The following is a 25,124-nucleotide window of genomic DNA, read 5'->3' on the forward strand; positions in this document are numbered from 1 at the left end:
TATCTTGTCTTTCAGGTTATGGATAGTTGCGTATGAAAGATCATGAACGTTTATGTGACGATATTTGTGAAGAACTGAATCCGCACAGGCCATAGATCCAGGATCATATTCTAAACCAGTTTCTGATTGTGGTTGGAGTAGAAAAACTGCCTTGCGTTTAGAGTGGAGTATGTGTGTGAATTCCAAAGCATTTTCTTAGCAACTCATTTTATTCCCTCAGTGCCTCCAGGGTGGAAAGCAAGAGGTACTTATCCTCTTTTTATAAATATAGTGATTTTAAAAGTCTGCTGAGTAATAGGTGAAAAGTGGTACACGAGAAGAGTGACATTCAGGTGTTCAGGGCACACCAGTTGACCTTTTTGCTGAAAAGAGTCTAGGTGACTTCCTCAGTTGTGGTTTTAACTGAATTAGCATTCCAAGGCAGTTGTAATCCATACCATATATACATACATATTTCTTCAGCGCTTATCGTACATTCAGCCCTTTTCTTCCCCATGTGGCTTTTCCTACAGTTCAGAACTTTGGGGTGTTGTTTGGCCTCAGTACTATGGGGGAGTGAAGGATTTATACTTGCCAGGGACTGGAAATTATCTGTCAGATTACCAAATCTTGAGTTATCTGTGATGTACAAAATAAAAGAAGTCTGAAGAAATCAGAGGGAGAGACACAAGGAAATATCTCTGAGGTGACAGTGCTTTTATACCATAGCCTGTCAAGAAAGCAACTTTGGGAGTGGTAGTATCTGTTTGTAGCAGGGAAGGCCTGCATCTCTTGTAGTATTTTTTTCTTTCTCTCTTTTTCTAGAGGGTAAGAATGAGGTACAGTGTAAACAAGAAGACACTATTACTATTTAGGATTACATTTCTTAGGTATTTGACAGGTGACCTGCACATAAGCTGCAGGTAGGAGATGGAACAGGGCTGGGTAGGAGGAAGAAACAGCAATGACTGGGCCTTGTTGAAACCTCTATCGCATAGCCTGGCCTCCCCTGGGGATTGGCTTAAATAACTCTGGGGAAGCATCCCTTTCCCCAACTTTTTGACTCCCCAGAGATTGTCTTCCAGAGATACCACACTTTATCATAGAGAATTCATGAATGGATACTGAAATTTTTTATTCCCCTAATTCTTTAACTGTTCTACCTTTTACCTCCTTTGCCTGTCCCCTTTCCTTCCTTTTCTAAAATTAAAAACTGTGCTCCCCAAAAAGCAAAATAAAAAATTTTGATAAAGTAAAAGAGAAAATCCCTCTCATGACTCCCTGTTTTCATCCCTCAGCCATTTTGATTAATCCAAGAAACAAGGAATTTGAGTTGTGTTGCTACTTTTAGAAAAGAATTTGATCATCAGATTTTCTGCAAAGATCATGCCACTGTCCCTTGTGAAAGGCACATTCTCAGCCCCAGAAAGGTTTGGTAGTGTCTTATTAGACCCAGTGTTATTTTTCATAGGGTATCTGAATGAGTTTCAGTGTTTTGGTGGCTGCTAGAGCCAAGGTTGATCTTGTTTGTCTCCCCCCTAATTTGCTTGCTGTCCATTTGGACATTATGACTAAATGATAGGATTTCTGTAAGTGACCTTGCCCTGCTTCCTTGTTTCCTACTCTATTGTCAGACTTTCCAGGCAATGTGATATCAAAGTTCAAAGTGACTGAGATGGACTGTATAATGCTGCTGATGAATATCATTATTAAAGTAATAGTACACGTCACATTTGTACAGCAGTTTCAGCATACAAAGCATTTTCCTGGTTATTTCTTCATTTGGTAGGCAGGAAAAGCCACCTAGTTTGACAGGTGAGGATGCTTAGAGGTTTTGACATCCTTTAGGTCAGAGCTATTGGCAAAGCTGATTCTGACTCAGAACTGCCACTACTTAAGAAGTCATTGGAAGCTTAATTATACCTTGAAGCTTCTGAGACATTTTGAACATCACCCTCAGCCCAAATAGCTAAACCTACTCTTTGTTTTCCTCTCTTACAGTGCTACCTGACCTTCCTTGATAAGAACAGCTAGTGTTATTGTACACTGTGTCAGACACAAAGCTAAATATAGTTCATGTTCTTCTCCTGTCCTTTAGACTACACAACTCCATAAGGTAAATTCTTTTATCACCACCACTTTATAGGAGGAGAAAATCAAGGCTCAAGGGGATGTAAATGACTCGCTCAGTGTGACAACTGGCAGAGCCAGGGTTTTCACCTTAGCTCTCTAAGTGCCAGAGCTTGTGCTCCTGCCTGCTTATCCACACTGCTTTATTGCACATACAACAATTAAAAGGCCCTGGATGGAGAGTTTGAAGAAATTGACTCTGATTCTGGCTTTGACATTAAACTCACTGTGACCCTTACCGGTCACTTTCTTTCCTTGGGCCTCAGCTTCCCCAGATATATGATGAAAAAGTAGGATGAGATAGATGATCTTTAGGGTTCCTTTGACCTTTATGGCTCTGACATTCTGTGGGTCTCTGAAAAGAGAGATTTGAATGTTGAAGGAAATGATTTCTAAGCTCAATTTCCTAGTAGTGGTAATTGGCAGTTTCTCAACTTGGAAAATGCTTTCCTACACTTCCATCCATTCAACTCCCTAACTTATGGGGAACACTCCCTCCTTGTAGTCTGTTGACCTCAAATGGTTAGAGCAGTGGTTCTCAAACTTGATTTAATTTGTATGGCATATGGCCAGGGCACAAGGCTTTTTAAAAACACTCCCGATGACTCTAGTATACAGCTTCAGAGGAAACTTCACTGCATCCTGCTCAGTGGTTTCACCTGTAGAAAAGAGAAACGCTTCATCTACAGAAAGCAGTACAAGTTCTGGACTGTTTTCATCTTCACAGTCAGTAATGAATTTATTCTGTGTGGCAAAGGCATATTGAGCCAAAAGCCAACATCTTTCTTCCTTCCATTTTGACCAAATCCATATTCCTTCTTGGGTTTTAGCCCTTGGCTAATAGCAGATCTTGACTCTGCCTCTCCCTTCAGCCACACCTTTATTTTGACTACAGCACAGATGAAGTGTCTTGGATTTGTTAGGTTGCACAACAGAAGCAAAGATGTGGTGTGTGCTGAATCAGGGTATTTATTTGGAACAGCCATTCATTGATAGCACATTAAAGGATGGAGTTTCTTTTAAAATAAGTCCCTAGGTTATGAATTTGTTTTCAAAAGTGAACACGAATTATGCAGTCCCTGTAGAGGCCCTAAACCTGGACCCTTTGACTCATCTCTGTGCTGCTTAACTTTGACATCAGCTTCAGCTAAACATGCTTCCACTTCTTGAGTTGACATTTTCTACAACCATCAACCTGGCAGAGAAGCTAAATGCTTTCCTCTGAGTGTAGGCAGGGGAGCAGAGGGTTTGCTTTCAGGGTAAGGCCCAGCCTGTTCAGAAAATGAAATTGGGTCAGGTGCCATTGGATAGCTAAGACTCCTTTGGGATTCCTGTGTTGCCTTTCACCATTAGGTTACTGGAAGAGTATTCACTACCTAATGTGATTAGAATATGCAGCTAACAAGGACAGAGTGTGAGTTCATTTCTCATGTGGGTCAGTAATCTCTTCTAATGGTCGCTTTGTTACTTCTATCCCTCTTTTTTTTTTTTTAACTTTTTAAATTGTGAAGTGTAACATATATACAAAAACAATAAATTTCCAAGTACATTTTAACAGGTAGTTATAGAACAGATTTTAAAGTTTGGTATGGTTTGGTATGGGTTACAGTTCCATGATTTTTAATTTTTTCTTCTAGCTGCTCCAAGACCCTGGAGACCAACAGAAATATCAATATAATGATTCAGTAGTCATACTCATTTGTTAAAGCCTATCTTCTCTGTTGTACTCCTCCTTCTCTTTAAATAACATACATGCATAAAAGCAATACATTTCAAAGTAAATCCAACAATTAGTTGTGGAACAGTTCTCAGGATTTGGTATGGGTTACAATTCCACAGTTTTAGGTTTTTATTTCTACCTACTCAAAGATACTGGAGGCTGAAAGAAATATCAGTATAATGATTCAGCACATACTTATTTGTTAAACCCTATCTTCTCTGTATAACTTGACTATCACCTTTGATTTTTCTCTCACTAACCTCTCACTCTTGCCATTTAGTCTGTGCCCCTTAAGAGGATAAAAGGAAGTAAGGGATATTTAGCCTGTTTGTTTCACATAAGGAAGGTTTGGTTCTTGTTTTGGTTTGCTAAAGCTGCCAGAATGTACCAAAATTGGAATGGCTTTTTTTTTGTGTGTGAAAAATGACATATATACAAAAAAGCAATAAATTTCAAAGCATACTGCAATAATCAGTTGTAGAACAGATTTCAGAATTTGGTCTGGGTTATAATTCCACCACTTTAGGTTTTTAGTTCTAGCTGCTCCAAGACACTGGAGACATAAAGAAATATAAATATAATGATTCGGTGGTCATACTCATTTGTTAAGTCCCGTCTTCTCTGTTATAACTCCACCTTCTCCTTTATCTTTCTCCCAGTCTTTAGGGAAATTTGGGCTATGCCCATTCTAACTTTTTCACATTAGAAAGGTATATTGACAATATGGGATAGGGGAATGGAACTGGTTGATATTCTGGAGAGGGTGGCCTCAAACCTACTGAAGGTTGTAGGTTTCTGGAAAGTGATCATAGTGTATGGAAAATTTTCTCTATTTATTCTTTGTTTATCATCATAATAGACTTTTTTTTCCTTTTTTGTGAAAAATAACATACATACAAAAAAAGGAATAAATTTCAAAGTACATTGCAAGAATTATTGTAGAACAGATTTCAGAGTTTGTTATGGGTTACAATTCCACAAATTTAGATTTTTACTTCTAGCTGCTCTAAGATACTGGAGACTAAAAGAAATACCAATATAATGATTCAGCAGTCATACTCATATGTTAAATCCTATCTTCTCTGTTATGACTCCACCTTCTCCTTTGATTGTTCTCCCAGTCTTTAGGGGTATTTGGGCTATGCCCATTCTAACTTTTCCATGTTGGAAGGGGCTATCAATAATATGGGATAGGGGTATGAAACTAGTTGATGTTCTGGAGAGGCTGGCCCCTCTGCTTTTCCAGACTTATCTGGTCCAGGGACCCATCTGGAGATTGTAGGTTTCTGGAAAGTTACCCTAGTGCGTGGAACCTTTGTAGAGTCTTATATAATGCCCTAGGTGTTCTTTAGGATTGGTAGGAGTGGTTTTGGTTGGGGTTCACCAAGTTATGATAGGTAGCAGTGTCTAACTGAAGCTTGCATAAGAGTGACCTTCAGAGTAGCATCTCAACTCTATTTGAACTCTCTCAGCCACTGATACCTTATTTGTTAACACTTCTTTTCTCCCTTTTGTTCAGTGGAATGGCTTTTAAAAGGATAATTTATTAAGTTGTAAGTTTACACTTCTAAGGCTATAAAAATGTCCAAACTAAGGCATCCAGATAAAAATACCTTGTCTCAAGAAAAGTCAGTGGGTCCGGAACACCTCTGTCAGCTGGGAAGGCACACGGCAATGATGTCTGTTAGCTTTCTCTCCAGGCCTCTCATTTCAAAAGGCTTCCCTGGAGGCATTTTCTTTCTGCATCTCCAAAAGTCTCTGGCTGAGTGGGCTCTGAAGCTTTTTCCAAAATGGTTCCCTCTAAAAGGGCTCCAGTAAGCACCCACCTTGAGTGGATAGAAACACATTTTCATTGAAACCACCTAATCAAAAGGTCCCACCCACAAGTGGGTGGATATTAGCTCCATGGAAACAACTTATTGAAAGATCCTACCCAGTAATACTGAATGAGGATTAAAGAACATGGCTTTTCTGGGGTACCCAGAAAAGTTTCACACCAGCACATTCCACTCTCTGGACTCCAAAAATATGCGTTCTTTCTATATACAAAGTACATTCATTCATTACCATATCACAGAGCCTTAAACCATTTCAGTAACAATGCAAATACAGTACAAAGTCAATTACAGTATAAAATCTCATCAGTCAACTAGAGGCATGGTTTTTCCTAAGGCAGAATTCTCCTTTGGCTCTGGACCTGTAAAACTCAGAACGAGTTATCTGTTGCCAGTATATAAAGGGACAGTCATAGGATACATGTTTCTATTTCCATACGATGATACTGGAAGGAAAACAGGGATCACAGGTCCCAAACATTTCCTAAAACCAGCAGGGCAAACTCCCATTAGATTTCAAAGTCTGAGAGTCATTTATCCTCAGGGCTTTAGGAAGCGGCAGTTTTCCTCCCTTTCCACAGACCTGTGCAGTGGCCCTATTCTCTACAAATGCTGGGGTGTTGGTTGCAAGATTGGGGCTTGTTGAGAGGATCCCCTTTTTCTCAGCTCCACCCTCCAAACATTGAGGTAGCATTCAGGATCTCTGCCATCTCTGTTGAGCATGTGCTCAACCCCTCCAGAACACTGGGGTGGTTGCCAGGTTCCCCCCAATCCTGCTTTATGTATTACACCCTTTCCGAGACCTGCGGCAGCACAACTCTTTGAGAATATTGAGCTGGAAGGCATACCCTCTGCCTATGGGGTAAACTCACCCACTCCAAGTGCATGGGTGGGTCAGCTCTCCTGGCCCAAGGTTTCTTGACTTCAAACCTTAGCTTCCATGGTTCTGCCTTTGAAGTTATTTTTCCTTCAGTTTGTCCCTTTTCTGTCCTTTTTAGTCCAGACTGGCAGTAGTTCCGTTTATACAGATACTACAACACTCTTGTTGGTTTTCTATGTAGATTGCAGGGATCATAACCATCAGACAAAATGGAACTGTCCATAGTTCCTTCCTGGATAACTCCATTTCCAATCCTGGCTTTTTCTGAAATGGCTGACTGGTTCCATGTTTGGATAATTCCTTATGTAGGGCACTATTCTCTTGGGTCTCCCTTTCTGGAAGCCTAGAATTTTCCAGACCATCAGTTTCTGGTTTCTTTGTACCCAGGAGTTCAGTTCTCAGCTTATCTCTTTCCTGTTGCATTTTACTATAAGCTACAAGGAGAAGCCAGGCTACATTTTCCACATTTAGTTGGAAATTTCCTCAGCTGAATATCCCAGCTCTGCCTTCCATTCAAAATCGGGACACAATCTGGCCAGATTCTCTGCCACTTTAAAACAAGGATCGCCTTCCTTCTAGTTTGCAATAACATATGCATCATTTCTGTTGAAGGACTTACCAGATGTATCTTTAGAGTCTGTATTTCTCCCACAGTCTCTTCAAAACCTTCGCTCTCAAACTCCTCACAACTCTTCCAGAATCTTCCTTTTATCCATTTAAAAAGCCATTCCAACATGTTTGATATATGTAAACTGCAACATCAACTTCTCTGGTACCAGAATCTGTTTTGGCTTACTAAAGCTGCTGGAATATAATATACCAGAAATGGAACAGCTTTTAAAAGGGGAATTTATAAAGTTGTAAGTTTGTACTTCTAAGGCTATAAAAATGTCCAAACTAAAGCCTCTACAGAAGTATACCTTAGCTCAAGAAAGGTCGATGGGTCCAGAACACCTTTGTCCACTGGGAAGGCACATGGCGATAACGTCTGCTAGCTTTCTCTCCAGGCCTCGCATTTCAAAAGGCTTCCCTGGTGGCATTTTCATTCTGCGTCTCCAAAGGTCTCTGGCTGTATGGACTCTGAAGCTTATTCCAAGGTGGTTCCCTCTCAGAGGGCTCCAGAAATCACTCACCTTGCATTGATAATTGAGATACATCTTCATGTGGAAACCACCTAATCAAAAGCTCTCACCCACAAGTGGGTTGGTCACATTTCCATGGAAACAACTTAATCTAAAGATTCTACCCGATAATATTGAATAAGGATTAAAGAATGTGGCTTTTCTCGGGTATATAACAATTTCAAACCAGCTCAGTACTCTTCAGAACTGCTTTCAGATTGATAGACCTGGTTAAGCAGTCATTTAATTAAATGGCAAGCCCATATGGGGTGAGGCATTAAACAGGCCATCAATCAATATAATCTGTTACTATCTAACCTGATTAAATCCCCACTGGAATCATGAACCACTTGTGCTTATCTCAGCAACATGAGAAGAGCACATAATAATCATCTCTTTAACTTCTTAGAACTAATAATGCCTGAGTCCTAAGCTTTTGCCTTTCCATTCTCTGACTTATTTAAATAATAATTTATTTAATTTAATAATTTAAACTCATTTAAATGTTATCGTTGACCCTAAGCACTGACCATGTAATAGCTTGGTATACATGGGTAATTTAATCCTCACAATACTTCTGTGAACTCTGTAGGTATACTCTTTCTACAAAAATGAAAACTGAAACTCAAAGGATTTTAAATGACTTGCTTTAGGTTACTCAGGTGCTGAGTGATAGAGCCTTGATAGAGCCCCAGTTTCTTGGACTTCAAGTGCAAAGCTCTTTTCTTTATGTTATATTAAGCAGTAATTAAATTTTGATTGGGAAATCAGCCCCACTTCAGGTCTAGGGTATTCTGGAACATTTACAAGCAAAGATGACATTTGGGTAGTTTGCTATGCAGTTACCAGTATCACATGTATATTTTATTTTCATGGATGTGTTTTAGTTTGATTTCTTTTTTCTCTCTGTTTGGTGAAGAAAAAAAAATAGCCTCTGAGTCAGACAGTCCTGAATTTGGATTCCAGCTTTACCATTTACTAGCAGCATAATTTTTGTTGTTAACTTTTCTCGACTGGAGTTTTTCCATCTATAAAAATAGATGAAATAATGTCTGCCTCATTGGATAGTGTATTTGTTATTTATTGCTACATAATAAATTACACGAAAACTTAGTGGCTTTAAGCAACGAACTCTTGTTACTTCATAGTTTCTATGGGTCAGTAATTATGCAGCAGCTTAGCAGGTTTGTTCTGGCTCTGGGCCTCTCATGAGATTTCAGTCAAGCTGTGGGCTGGGGCTATAGTCATCAGAAGGCTTGCCCAGGTCTCGAGGATCCCCTTCAAGATGGTGCACTTGCATGGATGTTGGCAGCAGGCCTTAGTTCCTCACTTTGGTTGTTTTGTGTGTTTGTTTTAGGTTGTTTGTGTGTTGTATTAGTTGGTTAAATGCTGCCCGAATACAATATACCAGAAACAGAATGGCTTTTAAAAATGAAATTTCTTAAGTTTCAACTTTACAGCTCTAAGGCCATAAAAATATCTAAACTGGGGCATGCAGAGAAAGACACTCAAGGAAGGCCAATGTCTTTAGTATTGGAAGGCACATGGCTGATATTTGCTGTTCTTGTTCCTGGTGCTATTGCTTGCAGCTTCTGATGCCAGAGGTTTCCTTTCTAAGTGTCTGTAGACCTTCACTTAGCTCCTCCAGGACACAGTTCTCGGTTCTGGCTTGCTTAGCATCTCATGGGAAGGCATATGGTGATGTCTGCTGGGCTCTGCATCTCCAGTCGTCCATGTCCAGGCTTCTGTTCTCTCTGTCTGGCACTCTAAGCATCTCCAAATGTCTGCCCTGAAGCAACTGTGTGTTCTCCAAAATGTTTCTTTTTTTAAAGGACTCCAGTAAACTAATCAAGACCTGCGTTGAATGGGCAGAGTTACATCTCCATCTAATCAAAAGGTGATACCCACAATTGGGTATATCACATCTCCATGGAAACAATCTAATCAAAAGGTCCCACCCCACTGGTGTATCACATCTCCATAGAAACAGTCCAGTCAAAGTCTCCACGCCACATAATTGAATAAGAATTAAAGGGCATGCATTTTCTGGGGTACATAATACTTTCCAACCAGCGCATGTGTCCTCCCAGCATGGGAGCTAACCTCTTCCAGAGTGATTGATCCCCAAAAGAGCAGGGAGAAAGTCACAGTGACTTTTGTGAGCTAGTCTCCAAAGTTGGGCACCTTTACTTTGGCTTTTTTTATTCATTAGAAAGGAATCTAAGTTCAGCCCATACTCAAGTAGAAGGGAGCTAGGTCCAACCTCTTGAAGGGAGGGAGGAGTATCAAAGGATTTGTGGACTATTTAAAAACCACTGCAGATGGACTCCAAACCCTATGTGCTATCTCTGATCACTGCTGCCCATATACTCTTTTTTTTTTTTTTGGATTTTTTTATTAATTAAAATAAAATTAACAACAAACAAAACATTAAGATATCATTCCATTCTACATATACAATCAGTAATTCTTAATATCATCACATAGTTGCATATTCATCATTTCTTAGAACATTTGCATCGATTTAGAAAAAAATAAAAAGACAACAGAAAAAGAAATAAAACCATAACAGAGAAAAAAAAGATTATACATACCACACCCCTTACCCCTTGCTTTCATTTACCACTAGCATTTCAAACTAAATTTATTTTAGCGTTTGTTCCCCCTATTATTTATTTTTATTCCATATGTTCTACTCTTCTGTTGATATAGTAGCTAAAAGGAGCATCAGACACAAGGTTTTCACATTCACAGAGTCTCATTGTGAAAGCTATATCATTGTTCAATCATCATCAAGAAACATGGCTACTGGAACACAGCTCTACATTTTCAGGCAGTTCCCTCCAGCCTCTCCACTACATCTTGAACAACAAGGTGATATCTACTTAATATGTAAGAATAACCTCCAGGATAACCTCTCAACTCTGTTTGGAATCTCTCAGCCATTGACCCTTAGTCTCATTTCACTCTTCCCCCTTTGGTCGAGTGCCCATATACTCTTGAGAGCCCGGTTTCCTTCCTTGCTGTGAGTCCACTGCCCTGCTTAGCTGTTGGGGAGGGAATAGGCTTTCGGTTTGAGCATCTATAATAAAGGATAGAAAGAACTGAAAAAACTTTTCATTGATCCAAATGCTAAAATGATAGCTGTTAGAATAATCACTACCTATATGAGTAGAGTGATAATAGCACTTCAACATGAAATACTCAGGGCATTAATCCTTTGAGTACATCAGGTAGAGGGATATTCCTAAGCTTCATTTGGTATTCTTTGCTAAGATGAGGAGAAAGCAGCAACAACTGAAAACACTTTCTTGTGGGCTCATAGTATGTAAGCATGGCCAACAAAAGGTAGGGGTTTGGGCAGGGCGATGGTGGCTCGGGCAGAATTCTCACCGGACATGGGTTCAATTCCTGGTGCCTGCCCATGAAAAAAAAAAAATTGGGGTTAGCTCAGCTCCTATGTGAGAGGGCTTAGTCTCCTTAAGGCCATGTTTGCATCTATAAATAGAAACATCTAGAGAATGCCAAAATAGATTAATGAAAAGGGGATGTGGTGTGCTCCTCCTCCTAAACACCAAAGCAGGAGCGAAGACCAACCCTGCCCCTCCTCCCAGGGCCTGGCTTCCATGGCTGGGTCCTTTTAGAATAGTAATTTTTTAGAAGGTGTGGGCTATATTCTAATTCATCTTTTAGCCGTCTAGGCGGCTCTAACGGTAGTCTTGAGGATGAGTCCCCAAAGCTGACTTCACAGAACTTTTGAAATTGCTCAGATAACTGGGCCATAGTGGGTATTCCCCTTGGGTCAAAGAAGAATGAAATGGAAAAATATACCACATGTATGCTGAAGACTCTGAAATTTTTATCTTCACCCTGTATCATTCCTCTGAACTCCAGGCTTTGATTTTAAACTACCTACTTGATAACTTTACTTGGATGTTAAATATGTATCTCAAACTTATCATGTCCTAAAACCTGAACTGGTTTTTACCACCCTACTCTTTCAACTCCAAACAAAACAGGTGAGTCTTCCACATCGTAGTAACTGGCAACTCCCTTCTTGCAGTTATTCAGGCCAAAACTTGAAGTCATTCTTGGCTGGTTTTTTCCCCACATCCGTAACCAGTCGATAGATTAGATCAGCCTTCAGCATCGCACTGTTTTCACTGCTGCTACCCTGGTCCAGACCACCAAATCTAATTGTTTTTCTAGTTGGTCTCCTTCAGTCCCTGGTTGTCTCCCCAAGATTTTTGTTCACATAGCAGCCAGAAGAAGCCTGTTAAAACGTACAAATCATTTCATTCCTCTGCTCAGCATTCACATGTGGCTTCCCAAGTGACTTAGAATAAATGCTAAAATCCTTGCAGTGCCTTACAAAGTCTTATCTAGAACCCCAGTCTCTCTGACGTCTTCCCCTACCCTTTCCCCTTTGTTACTCTTTTCCCCAGCCAGACTTCTCCTTGCTGTTCCTTAAACAAAACAAGCACGCTTCTGCCTCAAGGCCTTTGCCTTTACCTCTGCTTGAAATGTTCTTCTGCAGGTTCTTTGATGACTATGCTAAAACTCTCCTCACAAAGGCCTTCCCCAACTGTTCTCTAATTTGACTGGCATGTAGTGGGTGCTAAACGAATGTCAGGTGAATGAAATGCAACTAGAGCAATTCCTGTGATAGATTTCTGTGTGTAATCCCTCTACCCCTCTGTGACAGCATTTTACTTAGTGTGTGGCCATGGAGCTTTCTCCTTGAAGTACTTAAGATGGTCATTAATATTTGTGTTTGAAGAAAGTTCTGAGGAATGGTGACCATGTTAGACAGTAGGATACAAGTGAACCAGGTAGCTGTGGGAAAAGTTTGGCTTGCTGGGAAACAAGATAGAGCCAGCCTGACACACTTTCCTTTTCTATAGGGAGGAATTTTGCCTGGAAAAACAAAAGAACATTTCCTTCACAACATCTTTTCTAGAAAATACCCTGTACTGAATGGTGTAAGTAGACTTGTTTGGCAGGAGCTGCTTGTAGTGGTAGTTTGGGGGCTTGCCCATAATCCTTCCTGTCCAGCATCTTTGGAGGTGTCCTGGGAAGCCAGCAGGACCTTTGATTGTTTTTAAACCAAGAAAAGACAGGCTAGTCAAAGGTAGCACATAGGGTCAGTCCATGGTTAACAGTTGTACGAGCTTTTACAGCCTCAAAATGAATGTTTTTATACCATATATTTCTATCCTAAAATCTGGAGAGATAGACAGGGGGAAGAATTTTTCTTTTTGATAATGAATTTAGAGCTGAAGCACAGAGTAATTAAAGAACTAGCAAAACTGGAATTTGGACCAGGCCTACTGAAGCTTTTTACCATTTTGGCCAAACAAGTGTCTTCCGACCTACATTGAGTTTTTATTGCCTTCTGTTAACTGTACTTGGTGAGTTATTGGTGGAAAATATAGTTAAGGTAATAGAAAGCTAAATCAAAGAATTAGCCCCATCTTAGGCTTCTTGGATCTTTGAAACTGACCTAATTTCTAGACCACAGGTACTGTTTATTTTTTCCTAAGTGATCCCTAGAAGCAGAGAAGATGAACAGTCTTGAGCAGGTCTGTAAATTTCCTAAGATCGGGTTCATTGAGATTGTTGCCAATTGGGTATGCCAGTCAGAGTCAATAAAATCTCTGGGTCCCCATGCCTACCCATGCAAAAAATGAAAGTAAAAACCTCTGGGGATGCTGGTTTAATTTCCTGTTCATTCCTTCCTTCCCCCTTGTGAAGACCAGCTTGCTGGATTACCTCTTGCCTGTGAGAGCCTTTTTTAGTTCACCCACTGCATGGTGTCTCATAGCCTTTTCCAGTATTCACTGTTTCTTCATAACTTGCAATAGGACTTGATTTTAGGGTCTAATCTCAGAGATCTTTCATTTTCATAAGGGAACATGTGACATTTGACATTAACCTGTAATCATTGTTAGTGTTTTAAGAAAGAAACTTGACTGCTGGAAGACATGATACTTCTCTGTTTGCATTTTCTTTAAAGGAAGGCTTAATTTAGGACATTTGGGCCTGTGCCTTTTCCACTAAGTTGGAGAGCCACTCACATCAGTAGAACCTCATATGTTAGCAACACTGGTATCTTCTTGGGCTGCTTTGGTTGGGGGGGGGGGGGAGAATGGGAGATGAGGTTGGTCCCATTGTCCTGTTCTGACCTGAATGCTATTCACCAAGCTGAGTATGAGGATGGACCTAAAGATTGACTGCCTTTGAAGCAGGGCTCTGGGCCAGTAGGTGGGGCCTTTGTATTCCTGTTCAGAGCAGGTTCTTTTGGTAACTGTGTTAAACACTCTTTCCCGCAGCTGCTCCTGACATCACTGGCCATAAGCGGAGCGAGAACAGGAATGAAGGGCAGGATGCCATGATGTACTGCAAGTCGGTTGGCTACCCCCACCCAGAGTGGATGTGGCGCAAAAAGGAGAATGGTATGCTCCTGGTGAGTAGGAGGCAGCCCTGAGTCTCTGTTGTTGCTGGAGTTTCTCTGAGGGAGGTCCAGACAACTGGATAGCTTGCTGCAACAGCTGTACCCTTGGATGTGTGCATTGCTTGGGTTGCCCTTTCTACAATTGTGAATCATTTATGTCATTAATCTGGAGCTCACTGACAGTCTCTTTCCAGCTTCGGTACATGATTTGTTAACCTATTGATAGAGTTATCTGTTTGTTAAGAGATGAGATTACCTGCTTTCAGAATAGGACATTGATTGAGCTAAATCTGCTCTAAAACTTTTACTGTTATTTTAGTCCATTTAACCTGAAGAAAATAGTGTTTTGGAAGTGGTCTTATTATACCTTCTTGTGTTTTGGGAAAACAAGTTACTGAGGATGATTATCAGTATATTCCGTAACATAGGAAAAACTGATTAGAAACTGGGGCAACCTGATGAGCCCTAAGCATAGCCTGAGATTGGGAATCTGACAGGATCAGCTCCAGACAAGGTCAAAGAGAACATCTGTTCCAGTCTGTGGGATGATTCGTGATGGTGTTTAGAGAATTAGCCTTCGATTTTCCCTCTTTCTCTCTGATTTACTGGTTATGTTTGGCCCTTCTCCTTTCCTGTCAGAGGTGGTATTGTGTTGAAATTACTTCTAGGCCTTTGTATGCCCAGCTCTCTACTCTTCAGGCATTCTTGTTCCTTGACTGTCTTCAAGGACTATCTAACTTCTTTATCTATAGAGAGGTGAAGAAAACACAGAAAGGTTATATATTAACCAAGGTAAATTAGTGGCAAAAACCAAGGGTCACACTTAGTGTTTTTATTGCAAGTACATTATTCTTTCCACTCCATGACCTCTCAATAGTAAAATGCCATGGTGATGGTGTTAACTCCAACATCAGTAATGCTGGCTAGATGTCAGAAACCCATTAGTAGGGGGAGACCAGGGTGAGCCATGGAGAGATGAAGATGCTGATTTGAGTACTTTCTGGGTAGGCAGTGAAGGATCAACTAGGCATTAAGTCTTCCAAGGTGCTGGTGAGGAAACACCCATTTCTCTATAATTGTCACTGGGGAGCCTGGGCTTTTACCAAAGCAGTTTGGGGTTCCTCAGATGGTATTTCTGTCTCTCTTACTCTTCTCATGCCTGCAAAATGTATTTTGAGAAACATTTGAAATCAAACATTTTTACTTCCCCTTACTTTCAAGCGATGTTAACAGTTTTTATTAAACAGAACATTTTTGAGGAAAGAGAGGGAAATAAAAAGCTATTCCTAGGTTGATACCTTTGAAAACCAGTTTGTTGAATAGTATAAACTTGGTCAAGTGCTGAGATGAAATGCTTTCAATGTTTCTAGACAGTAATTTCAGCTGTGTTCTAACTTCCTTTTTGGACAGATCCCATGGTTTTCTTAGAACTCTTTGTTGGTTAAAAAGCTCAGTCTAGTCCAATCCAAAATTCCAGGCTTTCTCCTGTCCCCTTTCCCATTGTCTGGGGATCTACACGGGGGTGGGAAGGACGGTGGGGTTGGGGGGGACAGGGGATTATACTCTCTGGGTCTTCTGGAACCTTTTTTCTTTGTGTGGTGAAGAGGCAGGTATCACTTATCTGACTTTATCTTGTGGTCCCTCTTGGCAGTTGCTGCCTCTGTGGCCTCAGTTGACTTTCTGCTGAGTGGCAGATATCCAAAGGCTGGATCTTATGGGAGCTTCAGTTACGTCTTGGGGGGACAGTTCTCAGATGTGAGAGATCCACTGTGAGTCAACATCTTTGATCCCCTGCTTAACTCTAACCACAGATGATCTATTTTTGAGCCTCTCACTATTGGGGTCCTCTCACCCAGAAGGCAACCCTCTTAAGTACAGGAAATTTGAACATCATGGCCTTCCAAATGGTGGGATGTAGGTTCCTCGGCCTTCTTATGTCCAAATAACCCTGTTCTGAGAAAGAGAGGCACAGGGCTTATCGATCAGGCTCCTGCCTAAGCAGTGCCTATTCCACTTGGCTGCAGGGTAGAAGGATACAATGCTGAGCAAATAACATCTTTCCTGCTACTTCCCAACCCTGTGCTCTCTTTTATAGATTGTGGCTTAGGTAATGATTGGGGGGTGGGTTAAAATAACCTGATGAGGCTCCTTTTCAATAAGCCCTGGAAGGAGTATCTACTTGCCCTGAGCCTCTTTTTAGAATCTGGGCTACTTTTGATGCCTTTCTCCTTAGTCATCTATTTTAAAGCAATAGGCCAAGTACCACTCAGCATCTTATTATGCACAGATTGGAAAAACGGAAGCTGCTTACATGTGATGCTATTTTAAAAATGACCATTGAAAGCTTGATGATCTAAGGTAACACTGATCACTTCTAATTGTAAGTGAAAAGCATGGAATTATTGAGTGGGTAGAGTAGGGATTAGAAAAGCTTATCAGCTTTCCAAGTCCCAGAGTTGAAACTTCATAGAGTAACTCTGATGTTGAAGGTTATTAGTTCTCCATTTCAGCCATATCCACATTCAAATACAATCACAATTACATGCTATGTAACTAGACATTTTTGGGGGAGGGAGTTTTCTTTCCCTTCCCCTCTCTTTGTCTCTGACCATACCTAATTGTTGTAAGATGAAGACAGGAATCAGTTATTTTTTTTCCTTACCAGTGTCCCATGAGGCCAACACATGCACATCCCAGCTCCACCTAAACTCCTGGTCGTGAACTCGCACACCTCTGTGTTTTCATACACAGACTTCTCCTTCCTATCCAGCTTGATCACCTCCTCCTTCTCCTTCATGATACAGTTCAAATGTTACTTCTCTTCTGAAGCTTTCTATGACTCTTTCTGGCAGTGGTCCCCACTTAGTGCCCCACAGTGCTCTGCACACACTGTATCCCTGTTGAGGGCTTCTTAATACGTTCTTGTTATGATCCTTTTGGAGGTCTAGTTCCCTCTTGAGGGAAGCTCCTTGTTCATTATTGTATCATACTTAAATCTTTCTCTCTCACGTTCCCCTGAGTAGAATCTAAAACATTAGTGTATATTAGTAAATACTTGTTGATTGAATGAATAACCTTTCCTTTAAACCTGCAGTCCTGAAAGGAAAGGGAAGTTACAGATTTTTCCCCTCTATGACTAGGAATAAGTTCTTAGCATTGTTTCTGGAAGAAGTTTATGGAGACTTCCAGAAATCACCAAGTTTGAAGTTGATGTGCTGGCTCTGAAGTCATCAGACCAACCTTGAGGTATCACATATGTCTAACCATGGAGGTCGCCCCCTACCCCTGGGCTCCTGCCATGGCTTGTTACCTGGTGTTTGTAGCAGCATTTAGTAGATTGAGTTGGCCTTCTCCAGGTCTACAAGAAATGGGATCTCCACTCACTCTATGGAAGTTGGAGAAATCTGGAGGACCAAACAGCAGGGGAGGCTATTACTTTGGCTCTGTCAGAGGCTTGTTGATTTGTTCTTATTGATATTGAAATTGAAGTGAAGTCATTAATGAAGTACTTGCTCTAAGTTCCTTGGACAAAGATGGTCTAGGTAAATTAATCGTAGATGCTGCTCCCTCATCCCAGCCAGTGTCCTGCTAAGAATACAGGGCAACATCACCCTTTCTCGTGCACTAGCTCACCTCCTCTGACTTTTTGTATTTTCACCTTTTCTGCCCCTGACCAGGAGATTGTCAATACCTCTGGCCGGTTCTTCATCATCAACAAGGAAAATTATACTGAGTTGAACATTGTGAACCTCCAGATCACAGAAGACCCTGGCGAGTATGAATGTAACGCTACCAACTCCATTGGCTCTGACTCTGTCATCACCATCCTCAGGGTGCGGAGCCACCTGGCCCCACTCTGGCCTTTCTTGGGAATTCTAGCTGAAATTATCATCCTTGTGGTGATCATTGTTGTGTACGAGAAGAGGAAGAGGCCAGATGAAGTTCCTGACGGTAAGAGCATCCCTACAAGATGGCTGTAATGTTGGGGTTGGTTCCTTGGGGTGGTTTTCAAGCACCCAAAGAGGACTTATAAGGATGTTGGGATTTAATCCCAAAATGAGAGAAGGAAAATTCTTATACCAGTTCCTTACTCCCCAGCCCCAAGATTTTTTGTTTGTTTGTGTTTTGTTTTGCATTAGCTACCTAGAGCTATAATTGGCTCTCTCCCCTTTTGGGTGTTCTCCAGACCCCAGTCCCATCTGTCCCTTAGGCCCCATGTGGGGAATAGGCAGCTGTCAGCCTCTTTGTTCAGCTCTGTCCTCCTTCAATACAGATCATCAGGCAGATTGAGCTTGAGGAGAATCCAAGTCAAGCCTAGAAGCCACCCCAAGATCGCAGGCCACCTGGCCTTTCAGGCAGATTTAAGGTATATAATGGGTTGTCACATGGTTGCCTGGTATAGCCCCTGTAGGTAATGGTCCTGGACCAGTCAGAAGGTTCTCAGAAAAAGCATGGTAACAAGCCAGCCCTTGATTCCTTTGGTTGGTCCCTTTGATAGGTTTTTAAGGCTCATGGTGAAGCAGGCACCTACCATTTGGGTTTTCTGCCTGTGTTTTACAGATAAGAATGGTGGAGAGAGTCTGTATCTGCTCATCCAGTTTAAGACAGAGGTAGCTAAAGTGTAACAACTGGAGTATATGCCCTCAGGCAGTCCCTCTGGCCAGCCTTGGGTTGGAGAAGGAGTGGATAGGAATAGCAGAAACACAGTGAACTGTGAAGCACTGGAAGGAGCAAGAACTAAAATCTCAGGTGATTGGATATGCCTAAAGTCAGAAAATCCCTGGGAAAATTTTGTATTTTTCTTTTAATGGATATTCCATTTCTAAATGGTGATTATAACCAGGAGGAGCTATTGATGGAGACCTGGAGCACAAGGACTTCCCATTCCTAACTTGTGTCCCTCCCACCCCTCCTTCCTTTACCTATGCCTCTATTCCCACTCCCACCCCCACAACCAATCAACAAACCAACCACTATCACCACTTGCTTACCCTCGTTGGATTAGAAGGGTGTGCACCCTGCACTGTATGCTCCTAAACTCAGAGAAGCTGACCTCAGGCACTGTTGTGGTTGTCAAAAAGGACTGACTGTCCTGGGGCCTGTGTACTTGTGGAACTATCCTTGCCCCACGGAATTGTCTGTGTTCTCATGGCTGAATCCCCCACCAAGCCCGGCAGCTCTTACAGATCACCCTGCCCTCAGTTGTTTACCAGTGGAGAATACTAAGTAGGTCTGGTAACCCCTCAGAAGAGTGCTGCCCCAGAGGCATGCCAACTTTGGACTTGCTGGAAGGACATGACTGAGAGCATCACCCACTTCCCTTTCCTTTCCTTTTTTCTCAGCAGCTCCTAAATCTCTGCCTGCTCCAAGCAGAGTATTATAGTGAGGATGGTGAAGAGATTTTTTTGCTGAAACTATCGATGCATGTGAGAAGACCTAGTGGGCTCCTCTCCAAAGGTGTAGACAGTAGTGAACTTAGATGGAGGAATGGGTTGGGTAGACATCAGCTGGAAGCAAATGGCCTTCTTTAAATAAGTTGTCTAGTTTTCTGCAAATAAAGAGTATCCCCAGCATTTTACTTGCCTCCTAGGTCTACAAAACTGCTACTATATGAAAAGAAACTGCTTTCCTAGGGTTTTCAGGCATTCCTATTGCTTTTTTTCTCTAGACTTTTCTTTTTCCTGTTACATATCAGGACCCCCAAGTCAGAATGCACCAATGTTTAGACCAGAGAGTAGAGGGAGATAGTTGCCTGACTTTTGTTGTTTTGGGTGTTGGCTCTGAGAACAGTTGCTCATTCCTGAAAAGAGCCTTTTCATCTCCTCAGGTGTTTTGCTTTGCTAAATATTGCCTTCCTTACCGTGCCCTTTAGAAAGGTTGAAGTACAAAAAGTCAAGTAGGATGAAGGGCTTCATAACCTGATTTTTAATTTTAAGACAAGGCTGATTGCCAGTCTCATGGCAGAGGGACATGTTGGCTTACCATGTACCCAAGAGAGGTTCCATTCTTCCTTGTAGGAATCCACTTAGTTTACCAGGTTGCTTATCTGTGTAATGGGAAACATTCCATTTAGATTTGAGGAATGGTTATTATTGGTTCCATTTGACATGTGGAGACCCCTGCCCAGGGAAGCAGATACCTATTTTTTTGAAGAGCTACTTAGCTATTGCTCTCAAATGGTGACCAGTTTGCTATAGGAAACCCTGTGGCCAGAACATCTGAGCAGCTTCCTGGAGGTACAATGCCTCTTTTACCATAAATTATTATAGACAGTGAATGAATCCTGCATAAAAGAGGTGAACCTACAGGGTAAGTGCAAAGTAAAAACTCCTTGCTCTAGTCTCTTGGGAGAATCCTGAAATGCAAGTAGCTTTTACTTTTTTATTTTTTTGTTAAATTGGGGTGAAAAATAAGGGATGCTGGAATTATTGGAGTGTTTACCTTCTCTCCTTTGCCTTCCTGACAGCCAGTATGGTGCAGGCTCCATTCTCCATCTCCACAGCCCTGCCCCTGCTCCAGCATTTTCATCCCATAGTTCTTCCTTGTCTCTCTTCCTACTGCTTTCTCTCAGACTCCTACCTGCTCCCCCCTTATATTTTTCTTCCATCTCCTGAAAGTAATCATTAAAAAAAAAAAAAGCTTATCTTTCTGAACTGTTTTCCGAATGCTGTGACTTTTTCTTCTCCCTTAGTCACTTATTCCTCAATGCCCGTATAATTCATAGTAAGAACAACTCACCTCTTAGACTTTTTTCTCATATGCCCCTCCCCAGATTTACATACAGAATGTACATACACTTCTTTTAGAAATGAATGAAGAGATACGTTATATCTGATAGAAATTTGGAGTTTGAGAGTTGATAATTTTTACATATCAGCTAACTGACCTGTGTTGACTTATTTATGCTATTATGAAAATGAGGATTTTTAAAAAATAGGCCTGATAGGCTTTTTCTCTGCCAAAAAGGTCCTTTATTATCAAGATGTAACTATAGTTTATTTCAAACTCACTGATTTTTTTTCTGTGAACTTAATAAAATTCCTCTTTTGGGTAGTCTGTGAGTTCTTGGTAACTCAGCCCCTTCTAGAAAATCACTAAGTGAACAATACAAAAACATTAAAACACACGAATTTACGCTTACACAGAGTGTAGTCTGAGCATGTTTTTCTTACACTCACTAGGAACAAATACTGACTCAGAAAATGCTTAGGGTTAAGGTTTAGCTGCTTTCTTTAAAAAAACAGATCCGTATGTTTTTATCTACTGGAGTAAACCCAAGCCATTTTGTAAATACACCTTCACATTTACACAGCTGGAGGCCCCTCTTACTGTCCTCTTACGGTGCCTTTAGGAATTGGTACCCAACAGGTTGTCTTTCAAGTGAATTATCTATATATTACCTTTTACCTTCATGGTTTTCAGGAACAGATGGATCATAGAGCCACTTTTAAGGGCTTCCATTTTACTTACTACTTGATTGTGTTCTCTGAAAATTTTAAATGGTAATTGTTTAAAAAAGACAAGGTCAAGCTTGTCTGGCTTCTAGCCTGTCCCGCCGCCGCGCTGTGACTGAAGCCGCCTTCCAGGTCGGGCCCTGCTCACAGAACGCCCAGAGAGGGCTAAGTGGGTTTTTCAAATCTTCCCTCCCCAACACCTGAAAGGCAGGAAATGAGCCTGCTTAGTTTTTAAGACCTTCAGTTCTACTGGACATTTTTGTGGCTGCACAAGACATCAAATTTAAACAATAGGAGCTGATTTAAGTAAAAAAGTACTGACAGCAAAAAGCGTTTTCTGGGGTGTTACTTTTTATGAACAAGTAAAAGGGACTCTTCCTTTGAGTTATTTCTCCCAGACATCTGCGGTTTTATTGGGCCATTTTTAGTGTCTCTGACATAGCCAAACTTCGTTCAGTTCTTAAGTTCCAAATTGTATTAGTTGGTCAAGAACATTTGGTAGCATATGAAGCTTTACAGCAGGCCAGGAATGTTGGAAAAGAAATGTGGGTCTTTAAAATGACATCCAGAATACACATTCAAGTTCTCTTAACCAAGGCTCAGCTGGGTCAGTAACAAGTTACCCTGTGGAGAATATACGATAAGACCAAACAAGGAAACTGGAAGTAACCGTTAATCTCTCCTGGGTTTACTACTACTATGCTGAAATTTAAATAGATTAAGAAACCATAATACTCCATCCTCAGTGAGATGAAGGCAGTGAAAAGGAGCTTTGACAAGACAGTCAACCTTGGTTATTTTGACTTTGAAGTCATCTTTTTGGAGGTGATACTGTATCAGGTAATAGCACCTCAAATACTGCGCAACACAGCGCACCCCTTCTGGGTTACAAGGCGGATATGGGGGAGTGAGGGCTGTAGTGCATTCGGTTGGGAAGACAACATTCAGATGACTCAGTTTGTGTACCAGCTCCACCAGGAACATCACTCATAAGGTGGATTGCAGAAGCATCTTGTGTCCATTCTCCCCCCAGTCCTCTTCCTTTCATCTAGCCAGTGGCTGTGAGTAACACTGAGGTGGAGAGAACCGTCATTAATTAAGCTGGCTGCCTTTTGGCCTGAGGGTTTGGGGTATGTTGATATTTGTCGGTTACTATGACTTCTTTTTTTTCCCCCCTCAATTGCATCATACCCTTAAAACATGGTGGTAAGTGAGCGATATGCATGCTTTTGGAGTTTGTTTAATCTCCGCTTCAGTCTATACGATGCACAGTTCATAATGTTAACACTTTTCTCAAGTTTCTTTCATTCACTTTCACAACTAATTTGGATTTCAGTTTGCTATTTAATCCTCATTTCCTTTGATTTTCGTACTTTTTTCTCTGTAGTTCTGTTCTTTCCCTCTCTCTTGAGTTCCCTGTTAAGGGTCAAGTCAGTTTTTTGATTTTTGTTGTATTTTTGTTGTTGTTGTTGTCTGACTTGTAAGAGAAAGTGGTTGTAGAGAGCGATTCAAGTCTGGGAGTGTAGGGAGACACACGACTGTTTTCTTTGTTCTTTGGAACCTGTAAATGTGAAATGGATTTGGGGGAGAGAAATAGGGGGCTCGTCAGATTTAGGCACTGGTGTGAATAACAGCTGCTCCCACTCACAGCCACAGCAGCTACACCAGAGCCACTTGCTTAAACACCTCTGTGCAGACCTTTTGCATGTTATGAGCTTGTTGGGCTAGAAAATAACATAACTAATCATACACCAGGGAATATACCCCCACTACCAAAAGAAAAAAAAAAAAACAGCTTGTAGTGTGAAGTGCTTGGGTTGGCACCTACAGTGTTATGCTTTGAAGAGATTAGCCTGGCTATTGCGATTCCCTCTTTCCCTTAATGTCTCCTGCTTTTTCTTTTAAAGTTGGGTATAGATTGGTGATATTCTTGAATCAGCTAACTTGCAGTAGAATTTTGTATTTTTGGATACACAGCCAGAGCATTAAAGATACTGTTTGCTCCTGTGTCTTTTCCTTCAAGTCCCCACAGAGCTTAGTTCCTAGCATGTTGCTGAGCTGGCCTGGCTGGGATGCTGAGCGCATTATGATGGTGTGAGGGGAGGAGTGAGGCTGGGCTTGTGTGTTTTAGGACCTGATATGTCTTTGCATATCTCTGCTGCATACATAGCACACAGATGTCTTGGATGTCCTTAGTCTTAGTTTGTTCTCTGTACCTGTTTTGATAGTGCATTGTGGTTAGTGGTGGACTCCTGTGGACACTGGTGTGTCGCTAGCCTATGTTTTGGCTGATGAGTCATTGGTTTGTGGTTAGTTCTTTTTTTTGAAGTCTTTTTTTGCTCCGGTCACTGTGTGTGCTGGCCTGGTGGCTTTGCCTCTCCGTTGCCTCAAAGGAACAGGTGGAGAAATGTCTCCCTCTGACATTACTCCTGACGTGTGCTCCTGCAGATGCCTACACTGAGACTGTGGTCTTCATAACCGCTTCATGTGCACCAAGCCCCCTTGTGGAATCCTGCTGAGAGTTTTTCTATGAGCCTTCAGTGAAATCAAACTGTTCTGGATCATTTAGTCCTCATGACTTTTACATAAAGAAAAGAAACTAAGAGCACTTACTTGTTCCCTCCCCTTTGCAGGTCTTTTTTTTTTTTCTTTTCCCTTTTCTTTTCTTTTTCTTTTTTAAATATTCTCTCCACGTATTTATTTCCCTGCTTAAAGGGGACCAAGTTGCCCTTAGTTGAAACAGGAAAGAAAAAGTTATAAATCAGAATTATAAAATATCAATTGAAGAAGGCTTCTAAACTCATATAATAGCTTTTTTGATTAAAAAAAAGATATCTCATGGCTCATCTGGGTTTGGGTTCTGATTTTGGCTAGGGCACAAGAGCAAGCCTGTCCTATCTGAAGTCTTTTCTAGAGGGCTGTCACCACTGTCCAGCTCCCTGTTGTGTCATGGAACATCCTCTGGTATGACCCAGTGTTAGATTGAACTTTTGTGGCTTCCTCTTCCTCAGTCTCATTCTCCAGACAAAAAGACACTTGTAAAGATTGTAAAACATCTAGAAAAACAGTGTGCTTTTTGGGGAAGTGAGGATGTGTAGCTAAGCGTACAGAACGTACGCATCCATCTACACTGTAGGACTGAGCCAGAACTGCGTGCATTCATCACCAGAAAACAAACAGCAGGATTTTACAACTGAAATGTTGGTTTGTCTTCTCATCTCTTTAAGAGTGAACCACTGGAACTTGGGGACAAGATGAGTATAATGATAATTGCAGTCTATCTGTCCGCTACAGTTGCAGTTTTTCATGACAAGCATTCAAAGTGTTAACTAAAACCATCAAAACAACATACTTGCCATTAAAAAACTTTAATCTAGAAATAATAACTCCATGAGTGTTTTGCACCTCCAGATGGAATGGCCTTTAATAAGTGCTATGAATAGCCATGTTTGCCATTTGCAGTTTGCTGTTGTATTAACCCTTATGCAGAATCTTAACTATTTTCTCTTTTCTTCTATCTTTCAATGGATTATTAAATTACTGAACACCTG

At 41.2% G+C, this 25,124-nt stretch overlaps 1 protein-coding gene across 4 annotated transcripts in view; it reads left to right on the forward strand.

Moving 5' to 3' along the window:
* NPTN (neuroplastin) overlaps positions 1 to 25,124 on the forward strand; it is a 104,924-nt gene that overhangs the window by 42,017 nt on the left and 37,783 nt on the right. For 3 of the 4 annotated variants that reach the window (XM_077123843.1, XM_077123844.1, XM_077123842.1), the window contains exons 5-6: positions 13,998 to 14,131; positions 17,797 to 18,070. In XM_077123843.1, the coding sequence (XP_076979958.1) occupies positions 13,998 to 14,131; positions 17,797 to 18,070 (408 nt within the window). Of the gene's footprint in view, positions 1 to 13,997; positions 14,132 to 17,796; positions 18,071 to 18,392; positions 25,123 to 25,124 lie in introns of those variants that run through there. The other variant, XM_077123846.1, reaches the window with a different exon arrangement.

Source organism: Tamandua tetradactyla, chromosome 12 (assembly GCF_023851605.1).
Source record: "Tamandua tetradactyla isolate mTamTet1 chromosome 12, mTamTet1.pri, whole genome shotgun sequence".
In the NCBI taxonomy this organism is placed as follows: domain Eukaryota; kingdom Metazoa; phylum Chordata; class Mammalia; order Pilosa; family Myrmecophagidae; genus Tamandua; species Tamandua tetradactyla.